The sequence below is a fragment of the Engraulis encrasicolus genome, chromosome 23 (genome assembly GCF_034702125.1).
Source record: "Engraulis encrasicolus isolate BLACKSEA-1 chromosome 23, IST_EnEncr_1.0, whole genome shotgun sequence".
Taxonomy (NCBI): Eukaryota; Metazoa; Chordata; class Actinopteri; order Clupeiformes; family Engraulidae; genus Engraulis; species Engraulis encrasicolus.
The window spans coordinates 43,131,054-43,143,203 of record NC_085879.1 but is presented as its reverse complement, the minus strand read 5'-3'; the positions used below and the strand labels follow the sequence as shown (position 1 = coordinate 43,143,203).

The 12,150-nt window shown below is 43.5% G+C and overlaps 1 protein-coding gene across 1 annotated transcript; it reads right to left on the bottom strand.

Moving 5' to 3' along the window:
* Positions 1-229: 229 nt before the first annotated feature.
* Positions 230-9,190, bottom strand: terb2 (telomere repeat binding bouquet formation protein 2). The gene is made up of 7 exons (XM_063189506.1): positions 9,120-9,190; positions 5,701-5,782; positions 5,209-5,348; positions 4,637-4,716; positions 3,713-3,780; positions 3,035-3,159; positions 230-1,058 (listed from the first exon to the last, which is right to left on the bottom strand). Exons 1-7 carry the CDS (start codon positions 9,181-9,183, stop codon positions 898-900), a joined length of 720 nt encoding a protein of 239 aa, XP_063045576.1. The 5' UTR covers positions 9,184-9,190; the 3' UTR covers positions 230-897.
* Positions 9,191-12,150: the final 2,960 nt, after the last annotated feature.

The following is a 12,150-nucleotide window of genomic DNA, read 5'->3' as shown; positions in this document are numbered from 1 at the left end:
GAAGAAAACTTTCACTTTCCTGATTGACATGTTTATTTCAGTTGTAATATCACAAAATTGCCCACCGCACAGACATTTTTTTCCAAGAGTGCAGACGCCTGGATATCTAAATGGAAACAAGATGTGTTACACATTCACAAATCAGGAAAACACACAATGCTGATAAAACCAGGTTATTTTTTTCTTATTCGTTATGTCCTAGCCTTGTCTTGTGGACAATGCGGCACTTTTTGTTTGTTTGTTTATTTATGCGGGTAGCGTTACTCTGTGCCCCTAAATACAGTACTGAACGTAGTAATGAGTGAACACAGTACATTTTCATCAGAGCATAGGGAGTGCATTCCAATATGCGACCTTGCCTCCTCCACTTGTGCTTGTGGCCTCACGTTTTGCTGATGCCCCGCCTCCATGGAGAAAACAATTAAGTTTCCTCGCTGTGAGCCTAGCCACAACAATTTTTGGGGGACTATTCTTCATTCACCATCCAGTTTGCAAATGAGAAAATGACTTTACAATTGAGCTTTTGCGAGATATTGAAATATAATGCTGAGGCCAGTGATGTCATCACGACATAGTACTTCCTGGTACGAGGCCACAAGCACAAGTGGAGGACGCAAGGTCGCATATTGGAACGTACCCAGTGTGTTTGATTGCTATTGGTAATGGTCTTGTCCTGGAGCTTGTTTCTTATTGGTTATTTACTGCCCTTTTTGTCTTGTAGCCAATCTAATGTGGTGCCTTATTTCCTAGTCTTGTTCTGTGTACAATCTGGGATGCTTGTTTTCTTACTGGTCATTTTCAGGCCTTGCCCGCTCTGGTCAATCTGGTCAAGCTTTTTCTTATGACTTTTTCTGATTGTTTATTTCTGAGTGATATGGGATGCTTGTTTCGGATGAGTTATTTCCTGGTCTTGTTGTGCTGCGTGCGATCGGTGGCCGTGGCGGCAGCGTTGCGGTGGCGTCTTCGGCTGCGGACGCTGACGGAGAAGCCGCTCTGGCCGGGCAGGAAGTCGTGAAGCTCCCCACCGTACCTCTTCAGCTGCTCCGACCCCACATATCCTGTCAGGACAAACAACACTTCCTGTCATTGAGCATGGATCACGCATACCTATAAACTACATATAAGCCACCGAGTATGAAGGAGAACAATAACAACATTAGTATTACTAGTTTATTATTATTATTATTATAATTATTATTATAACTTACTGAAAAGGATCCTGTCAGGGAAAACAGGACTTCCTGTCAATATGTTGTGGTAGGGGTAGTGCTGTACTCCACAGTTTTAATTCATAGTTAACAGCCTCTGTAATGCTAACTAGGGGTGTATAGTATACCAGAGAGCATGTTGTTGACGGGGTAGTGGTGTACAGTGCACCGGGGTATGCTGTGTTAACTATGTTGTGTTAACTAGTGTTTAATAGCCTCTCTGATAATAACTACTACAGTATTATGCCTGAGAGCATGTTGTTTTATACACTACCGGTCAAAAGTTTGGGGTCACCACATTTTCCTCCCACAATGCTTCTTTCTGACAGTTAAGCTTATTCCTTTTCAATTTCAGTTCTGGTATAAAGTCAGTGTATAGAGTAATTGTTCCTTGAAAATAATGCATGCAACAAATAAGCAATTTGATATTGGAAAAAGTAACTGTTGAATGGATTTACTTGTATAGACAAACCAAAATATATCACTAACCTTTGACTAATCAAAGTGTACCTTTACTAAGGTAGTGTCTAGTCTGGTGTACTAATCAAAGTGTAGACTCCTTTGGCATTAATAATAGCCAGTTGCGGTTCTACAGATTCATTCCTTGGATGAGATGAGGTCCAGAATTGCCCATGAGTTCTATGAGCCCCATGCATGCAAAAGTTGATGTCTGCTCCTGCCAATTCATGCAATACCGGATGATATACACATCATTTGAAAGAGGAGAATCTACACTTTCCAACGATGTATGACACTGACTTGCACACTAAAACATCGCTGAGACAATGGATCGTGCATTCATAAGTAAGTTCATTCTGATGGCTAGAAAATCATGCAGCTACTTTGACTTGAATTTGTGGACGAGGTGGCAACTCAACTAATGTCATACACCTACCATTGGAAAGGGCAGACACTAAGCTTTCCAATAGTTCCATGCATTCTCTGATAAACCAAAGAAATGTCTGTAGAAAAATGGACTAAAACACGTATTTCTATGTAATAAATGGGTGAAAAAGCTTGGTTAGATTTCACTCTTCTGTCCAGTTTAACCAATTTTATGGGTAATCAAACCTTTTTTCACCTGTGGCTGTTCAGTACTTTCCATTATTCCATTTCAAGCTATTCAAAAGATGTTTGCGACTTGAATTGCAAACAAATAACTGGAAAAATGAAGGTGACCCCAAACTTTTGAACGGTAGTGTATATTTAATTGTATCATTTTGTTTTTTGGTGTTTTTTGGTTTTTAAATGTAATTCAATGTCATAATTAATTTAGCAATTATAATTTCTCAGTCATTATTTTGCTATCCTTAGGATTGAAAATGTTGGCATGATTGGTTCTGTGGGTGGGAGGGGATTTATTAAGGGGAAATGTGATGCACTGTATTTCAACTACTGTTAAAACTCCTTTAAAATCAATAAAAATACTTTAAAAAAAAAAATTGGTAGTGCTGTACTGTACTGCTAACTAGGGGTAGTGCTGTACTGTAATGCTAACTGGGTGTAGTGCTGTACTGTAATGCTAACTAGGGGTAGCGTTGTACTGTAATGCTAACTAGGGGTAGTTTTGTACTGTGTTGCTAACTAGGGGTAGTGCTGTACTGTAATGCTAACTAGGGGTAGTGCTGTACTGTAATGCTAACTAGGGGTAGTGCTGTACTGTAATGCTAACTAGGGGTAGTTTTGTACTGTGTTGCTAACTAGGGGTATACATTGTAACGTACCTGAGAGCATGTTGTTGACGGGGTAGTGTAATGTAATGTACCTGATAGCATGTTGTGTTAACTAGTGTTTAATAGCCTCTCTGATAACAACTACATGTGTACCTGACAGCATGTTGTTGACGGGGTAGTGTTGTACTCCACAGCAGGTCTCCTCCTCCTGCGTCTCCTCCTCCTCCTTCCCTGTGGCCATCAGCAGCTCATCCAGACTCATCAGCACCTCCTCACCACTACACATGAAACACACACACACACCACACACATACACACACACACACACACACACACACACACACACACACACACACCACACACACACACACATACACACACACACATGTGCACACACACAAACAAGGGTGAGCGCAGATGCGTGCACGAATGAAGATGTGCACACAAATGTATACGCAAACATAGACAGGTGTGTGACGGAAGTGTTCCCGCGCAATTCGTCCCCCTCAGGGTCGCGAACTCACCACCTCGTCAACGCATCAGTTCGGCAATGGGTGGCACAGTATAGTACGAGACCGCTGAGCTAAAGGGCCGGTCCGATACCCCAACGCTACCACACTGTATTGAGGCTTCTGGAAGGAGGTTTACTAACATTCCACGCCACACTCTGCAGTTTGTAGTTGACCTCCGTTACATGTGCATGATCAGACACACACACACACACACACACACACACACACACACACACACACACACACACACACACACACACACACACACACACACACACACACACACACAAATACTAAAATAACATCATCAAGAACTTACTTTTCGCTCTTCTGCTTGGATGCTGAGCCGTCTTTACGATGCCCTTTCTGCTTCTGTGGTTCTGGGCCCTGATGAAGGAAACACACACACACACTGTTGACAGGGTCTGTGCGAATTAGACTAGAGCTTACTAAGAGAGAGAGGACTGAGGTTGCAAATTGCAGGGGTGATAGTGAAAACAAATCCTGAGCCTGAACTTTTCCCCTGCTCTAACAACGACTACAAGATACTGCATAGTGACGTTACGTATGCCTATTTTGACACATTATTCAAACATTTAATAGACTGTGTATGACTATTATTCAAGCCTGATAGTAGAAGAAACTGAACCTGTATCACTTTCTGAGATAAGAATAACCTAATGGCTAATTATTATCAATGTTTTAATTTTTGCAAACTCTGTCAAGCCTGAAATCAGGCATGGAGCCTGAATACTATCAGCCCTGAAATTGGCTAGATTGTCACTCCATAATGCATGTCATTGAACTATGAAGGTTGCAATAGTCGTTCAAAACGTAACGACCACAGTACTGCACCACTATCACATTACACCGGGCCTTCAATAATGCAATGCTGGTGATGGCAAGCTTATAACAGGGACCACATCTTAAGGGGTTCATCCTTCATGTACTATTTGGCACTGATCCTTTCACATTACATTTCACATTGAATTACAGGAAGAAGAAGAAGAAGAAGAAGAAGAGGAAGAAGGAGGATGAGGGAAGAAGAAGAATCTGTTCTTCACACCCACCTCCTCAATTGCAGCAAATAATAGGGTCCGTGTTCCAGAGAGAAGAAGAAGAAGAAGAAGAAGAAGAAGAAGAAGAAGAAGAAGAAGAAGAAGAAGAAGAAGAAGAAGAAGAAGAAGAAGAAGAAGAAGCAGAAGAAGAAGCAGAATAAGAAGAATCTGTTCTCCACACCCACCTCCTCCTGCGCCTCCTCATCAGGGCCTTCTGTGAGATTATCCTCCTCCCAGATGAACCTGCCGATAACTGCTTTCACCTCTACCGACACAAGAACACAGCACCCGCATTCAGTGGAGCCTGATCTCGAGAAACTGCGTCCAATTTCTCACGCAAACCAACATCCGAGATTGCATCTAGATTCTGACGCTTTCCCTGCTGTCTACAGCACATCGGTAGCTTCTGATTGGTCTAGCTGTGCCCTTCTCAAAAAGTAATGCAATGTTTCTGAGTTTTACAATTGTGCCCTTCTCAAAACCATCCCTAAACCTAACCGGTTAGTAATGCAATGTTTCTGAGTTTTACAATTGTGTCTGTCCCAAAAACACACAATTTCAGTTTTTGGTTTGCGTTAGATTATTGATGCAATTCGCTCGAGATCCTGTTGTTGAGTGGACATACAGCTTGATGTGTACCTCATTAAAGTGGCTTGACCCACATTGGTCTCTGATCTAAACATTGGACAATAAGGTTGTTCTCACACAAAATGTGTGTTCATTGAGGAACCTACTACACAAATTAATCAGCATGTACCTTCCTGAACAGGTATTGGTGGGAGCACATAGTGTCCGATGGCCACGGATTTCATGCTCTGCCGCACATCACACACTGATATGAAGGCACTGTGGAATACGGTCAGCTTGCCTTCCATGTACTCCCTGCTGGTAAACACTCTACAGAAAGAGAGAGAGAGACAGACAGAGAGACAGACAGACATACTATTTTATTAAAACCAAAAAAATAGTATTGATATATTACTATGCATTAATAATAATGTTACACTGCTTTGGTTACACTAGTGCTTTGTTTGGTATGCCACTAAAGCGCTGTGAATCTTGGAGAGAGAGAGAGAGAGAGAGAGAGAGAGAGAGAGAGAGAGAGAGAGAGAGAGAGAGAGAGAGCAGGTGTATGGTGACACCCAAATTAAACATCAAACTCGAGAAATAGGCTGCACAAAGTCACTTTGACAGCGATTGTCTGCTGTAGAGCTCCATGACTTTGCGTAACACAAAACACCTTGCTCACCTGTCTGTATCGGGGCAGGTAGCATCATCACTGAACAGGTACGATGCTCTCTTCCAAGAAACAATGAGCCCACCTTCACGAACTGCAACGCAAAGAACATGGCAGGGCTCTACATTATTTTTTCATCACCAGCCAACATGGCTCGTACTACCGAATGTGTAGATGCCTACCACCCAATAGCCTACGCACTCAATAAGTGGCTACTGGCTAGTCAGTTGTTCTTTTCAGCAATTCGTCGCCTTAGGATTATAGGGTTCTATCTGACATTTTGGTCGAAATTGAGTTATTGCCATAGTCATATTATAGTAGCACTGCTTTACATCCTAGAATGTGTTTTTTAACGTTTTATGCATTTTTCACCGTTTAATCCTCAGAACCATAAGGTTCTATCTGCAAAACTGCACTTCAATTTAGAATTATAGGGTTCTATCTGACGCAATTGAATGTAGCAGCTTTGCAAAGCGGCTAATCGTCTTATTTTTCATTTGTTATGATACCAACGCATGTCTCCGGTCTCAGTGCTAACATTGCCTCGCAAAATGTTGCAAATATGAGCTTCTGTTTGCCATTCAAAGCAAGGATGGCGACTCCAATGCACCCCCGCTTATTTAATCAGCAAAAGGCGGAGCTATGCACCAAGTTGGACAGATCTTGCAACTTACAGTGACACTGATGTAGCCCACGTTAGAAAGTTGAGGTCGAAACACATTCAAAGAACAAACGTGGCAATTCTTAATCCCATGCTTGCCAATTAGCTGTGCTTACGTGAGGCAACATTAGGTTTTGCGTTGCGTTGGGTCAGAATTGCTCATAAAGTGGCCTATCATGGACATGACCAAACTTAGGCTATCAATATTAAGCCTACCTTATCACATAGCTTTTACGATGAGATGCTATCACAATTGATTTTACCAAGCTAAGCAGTCCCTGTAGGAAGATAGTAATGACAATCTTTACGCACGTGTTCAAGACTATAGACAGTGCTTGTATTTGACCGAAGTGCTCGCTGGTTGCGCATGGTGTAGGCTACCAGCATGGTAATCTGACTAATATACAATGGCTTTGGTTCACTATTATTATTGTTGACACATTTTGGTTCCCACGCCAATAATGGGACACACGTTACAATAAAATATCGTTAGGCCTATCTATCTAGGCCTATCTATCTAATTTTGCCATGGCTAACCTTTCCCAGGTGCCACCTGTGGAACAGGTGCTGCATATCCTATTGGGCTTTTTTTGTTAATTTAATCCGATGGCTGTATAGTTAAGATTTTCTGGAGGCTTTTAGCATATTTAAGATTGTGTAGCTTTTATTAGGTCTATTTAAGATAATGTAGTGGTCTCAATGACAGATTACACTGACCCAGGCCAAGTGACCGCAAGAACCAAGGGGGCCCTAAAGCTCATCATCATCCACGCTACAGTTTCAATATCACTTTTAAAACATTGTGCATATCATTATTCATCCCTGGAAAGTGAAAAACAGGTAGGCTACCTGGTAAAAGTGGGTAATGTATTATATGCAGCCCTGGAATAGTCTGGCAGCAATAGTGCAGTTTTACTGCAGTATGCAATATTTTAGAAACACAACTCCATACTATACAAAAATATTTCACTTAACTCTAATGCATATTTGAATTGTATTGCAGTGCTAACAGATCTACACCTGGTATTTTACAGTAAATTACATAATATTAGGCCTACACTTACCATATGCTTTTCATCCAAAGGGACTTACAGTACAAGGTATTGGTACAGAGTATTGGCTACAGTCCCTGGAGAAGTAAGAGGTTAGATTCCTTGCACAAGGGCATCTCAGCCAGGGAGTGAGACACTGAGTGGTAGGGTGGGTTTCAAACCTGTAACAATCTGCTTTAAAGTCTCCTTAACCACTTGGCCAGGGGTGGAGAAACTTTTGCATCTGTACTATGAACACAAATCAGGATTTCCCCCTGCACTTTAGGCCTATATTGAAGGCGGCCACCTTCACAACAGACCCCACCTTCACTAGGTCCTCTGAAAATGCAACTTAATTGTATTGCAAATGTAATTCCTAAGAATACTTTACAAAATATGTCATATTTCATGTTAAGCTGCATAATATTAAAAGTATATTGGGGCCGGATAAGCTGATAACGGCCCTTGGGACATAGGTTCTCCACCACACCTGGCCATGGGCCTTGGCAAAAAAAAAAACGACATTTTTGGGCTCCATTTGGTATTGTGTTAAAATTTGACTTTTTTCCCTCATTTTCTTAGGGAACAAGCCCCTGAACCCCTAATAACCAAGGGTTTCTAATATCTAGGTTAATCTCTATCTAACTACGGGTATTGTATAAATACATACAATATATACATATATATACATACAGTGGCCTGCAATCTCCAAATACCACTTAATTTTCTTTAAATAGTGTTGTTACATTTGTATTAGTTGTATTGTATTAGTAATCTATGAGTTTTGTTCAGAAATCATTGTTAATTTCTATGTTTTGGTAGATAGAACCCTATAATTCTAAAAACATTTTGCGGCAAGGTTCTATCTACATTCTACCTGTTTAAAAAACACCACTTCCAAATGTTCAATTATTTAAATATTTCAGATTTAGAGTTCATTTAAGGTGTCTTTAAGTCTAGTGTATCAAATTAACATTTTCCATATGCCAATTATGATGTACAGAGTGCCCCAATTATACAGTGCAAAATCGCATCGTACAGCAATACATACAGTGGCCTGCAATCTCCAAATACCACTTAATTTTCTTTAAACAGTGTTGTTACAACTATTTTATTAGTAATCTATGAGTTTTGTTCAGAAATTATTGTTAATTTTGATGTTTTGGTAGATAGAACCTTATAATCCTAAAAACATTTTGCGATTTCAGTGCAATAAGGTTCTATCTACATTTTACCTGTTTTAAAAAACACCACTTCCAAATGTTCGATGATTTTAATATTTCAGATTTAGAGTTCATTGAAGGTGTCTTTAAGTCTAGTGTATCAAACAAACCTATTCCATATGCCACTTCTGATCTACAGAGTGCAAAATCTTTAAACCTCAATATCTCAGAACTGGTCAAAAGTCAGATAGAACCCTATAATCCTAAAGCGACGATCTGGCTGGCGCTAATGTTAGAGCCCTAGTTCAGAGTTACACATTATATTGACGCTGTAAAATGAAAACCGTTGGCTTTGATGTTATGTTATTATTCACAACGACAAAGTCCATGAGTTAATGTTTTCCTGGTGAACCAGAAGCTATGTGTTGACGCCCAGGGGGCTGGGCTACACAAACTTACAGGCTACTGGTTCACCAGGATAAGTTAATGTAGCTCTCACTCAACAATCCTCAGAGGCTGGTTCGGGAACTGAACCATAGCGGTTAAGTTTTGCTATTGCTTTAATTTGCTACTTACCCCAAACACTGCGAATTCCCCTCTTGACACTGTTGGAAAACCACGCTGTCTTGTTTTTAAACATGGTAACTACGTTTACGAACGAATAGGTTCTTGTGAAATCTTGATGGCATATTTCTAAACAAACGAAGAATAGCTAACTTTGTCAAGGTTAGCAGATATGCCACCTGCTAGTCATCGAAGAGACAGACAAATGCAATCTGGCTCACGATCGTAATAACCACTGGCCACTGGTTTTACAGGGTCTAGTTGACCCTATAAACCTACAATACAGCAAGATTGTGATAAAGAAGCCGATATCAAGCATATAAATAAAATTCGGGTTAGCAACATTTCCTGCAGCAAGTGATGGTATGCGTCGAGTGATGCACGAAACAAGCACGTGACCACACCCACCGAATGGAACGTGGATCGCAGATCATCACATTGTATCATTGGTTCATCATGATCAAAATAGTAGAGTTCTACAGGGGCTATTTAAAACTTTGAAATGTAGTCTTTAGCACTTGAAAATTTATTCACATCCATTGATTGACATTTTTCATTGCGGTGATGGTGTATTCGCAGGTAAGTAGGCCTATACTGCCCTACAAACGCAAAGTGCAGTAACTACATATTTTGCCAAAATTGAGTTTAGACTGGAAATTATCTATAATATATTCCTCTACTTGAATATATACACCTCTTGTATCTTGTGTCCCGTTTTAGAGATACTGTTATGACAAATTTGCAGTAACTAGAATATCTAACCTAATATCAAGGCTTTGAAGGTATTTTTCTCGGTGTTAGTGTTGGCATAGTTACTGCACTTTGCCTTTGTAGGGCTGTATAGGCCTACACACATAGCTTTCAATTTAGGCTACACTCTGCCCTGTGCCCACACATTAATTACAAAATAAATAAATGAATAGGGGCTACATGAAAATAGACCATTGGGGCCTAGTTATGAGCCCATCACATGTACTGTAAGTTACCCCGAAAAGCACACATCATCGGATAGAAACTTCATCTTCCCTCCTCTTCCTCCTCACACATCATCTGGCGCCTGAGGGCACCACGTTGGTGACACCTGCTGTAGGCTATGTAGCCTATTAGGTTGGGGCTAGGGGACTTTCAGATGACTTCTGTCCCAGACCTGGCCAAACCTTGTCATCAGCCCTGTCTGTCATCCTGTCTTAAGGAGGATCAGAGGGCTCGTGTCATGTCTCCTCTCCTTTCCTCTCCTCTCCTCTCCTCTCCTCTCCTCTCCTCTCCTCTCCTCTGCTCTGCTCTCCTCTTCTCTCCTCTGTTCTCCTCCCCTCTCCTCTCCTCTCCTTTCCTCTCCTCTCCTCTCCTCTCCACTCCTCTGTTCTCCTCTCCTCTCCTCTCCTCTCCTTTCCTCTCCTCTCCTCACATCTCCTCTCCTCTCCTCACCTCTACTCTCCCCTCCTCTCCTCACCTCACCTCACCTCTCCTCTCCTCTCCTCTCCTCTCTCCTTTCCTCTCCCCTCATACCTCTCCTCTCCTCTCCTCCCATTCCCATCCCATCCCCTCTCGTCTCCTCTCCACTCCTCCCTTCTCTTCCCTTCCCTTCTCCTCTCTTCTCCTCTCCTCTACTCTCATCTCCTCTCCTCTCCTCTCTTCTCCTCCATTCTCCTCTCCTCTCCTCTCCTCTCCCCTCCTCCCCTCTCCCCTCCTCTCCTCTCCTCTCCTTTGTCCTCTCCTCTCCTCTCCTCTCCTCTCCTCTCCTCTCCTCTCCTCCTTTTCTCTCCTCTCCTCCTCTCTTCTCTCCTCTCCTCTCCACACCTCACCTCACCTCTCCTCTCCTCTCCTTTCCTCTCCTCTCCTCTCTCCTCTCCTCTCCTCTCCTCTTCTCTCCTCCCATTCCCATCCCCTCTCCTCTCCACTCCTTCCCTTCCCTTCCCTCTCCTCTCCTCTCCTCTCCTCTCCTCTCCTCTCCTCTCCTCTCCTCTCCTCTCCTCTCCTCCTCTCACCTCTCCTCTCCTCCCCTCCCCTTCCCTTCCCTTCCCTCCCCTTCCCTCTCCTCTCCTCTCCTCCTCTCCTCTCCTCTCTACCTCCTCTCTCCTCATCTCCTCTCCTCTCCTCCCTTCCCCCTCTCTACCTCCTCTCCTCTCCTCTCCTCTCCTCCCCTCCTCTCCTCCTCCCCTCCTCTTCTCTCCTCTCTTCTCCTCCTCTCTCCTCCTCTCCTCTCTCCTCCTCCTCTCCTCTCCTCTCTCCTCTCTCCTCATCTCCTCTGTCCTCTCCTCTCCTCTCCTCTCCTCTCCTCTCCTCTCCTCTCCTCTCCTCTCCTCTCCTCTCCTCTCCTCCTCTCCCCTCCCCTCCCCTGCCCTCTCCTCTCCTCTCCTCTCATCTCATCCCCTCATCTCCTCTCCTCTCCTCTCCTCTCTCCTCCTCTCCTCTCCCCTCCTCTCCCTCTTCCCCTCTCCTCTCCTTTCCTCTCCTCTCCTCCACTCTCCTCTCCTCTCCTCTCCTCTCCTCTCTCCTCCTCTCCTCTCCTCTCCTCTCATCTCCTCCTCTCCTCTCCTCTCCTCTCCTCCCCTCCCCTCCCCTCTCCTCTCTTCTCCTCATCTCTCCTCTCTCCTCTCCTCTCCCCTCCTCTCCTCTCCTCCCCTCTCCTCCTGTCTTGAGTAAGGTCGGAGGGCTTGTGTCATGTCATAGCAAATCCACCATCCAGGACCAGGAGGAGGCTATTTATGCAGCAATGGGCCATCGCCATGGCAATGGGCCATCGCCATGGCAATAGGCCATCGTCCCGTCCGCAGATCTGTAATCCTCTTACAGGGGAAGGGGACCCAGTAAGCAGCATCACTCCTGGCCACTCAGCCGTGTGTGTGTGTGTGTGTGTGTGTGTGTGTGTGTGTGTGTGTGTGTGCTTGTGTTAGGGGACCCTGTAAGCAGCATCACTGCTGGCCAGTCAGCCGTGTGTGTATCTGTATGCGTGTGTGTGTGTGTGTAAGCCCGGCACGCATGTGTGTGTCCGCATGGCCATGTGTTTGTGTGCATGCATGCGCGTGTGTGTCAGGGGACCCCA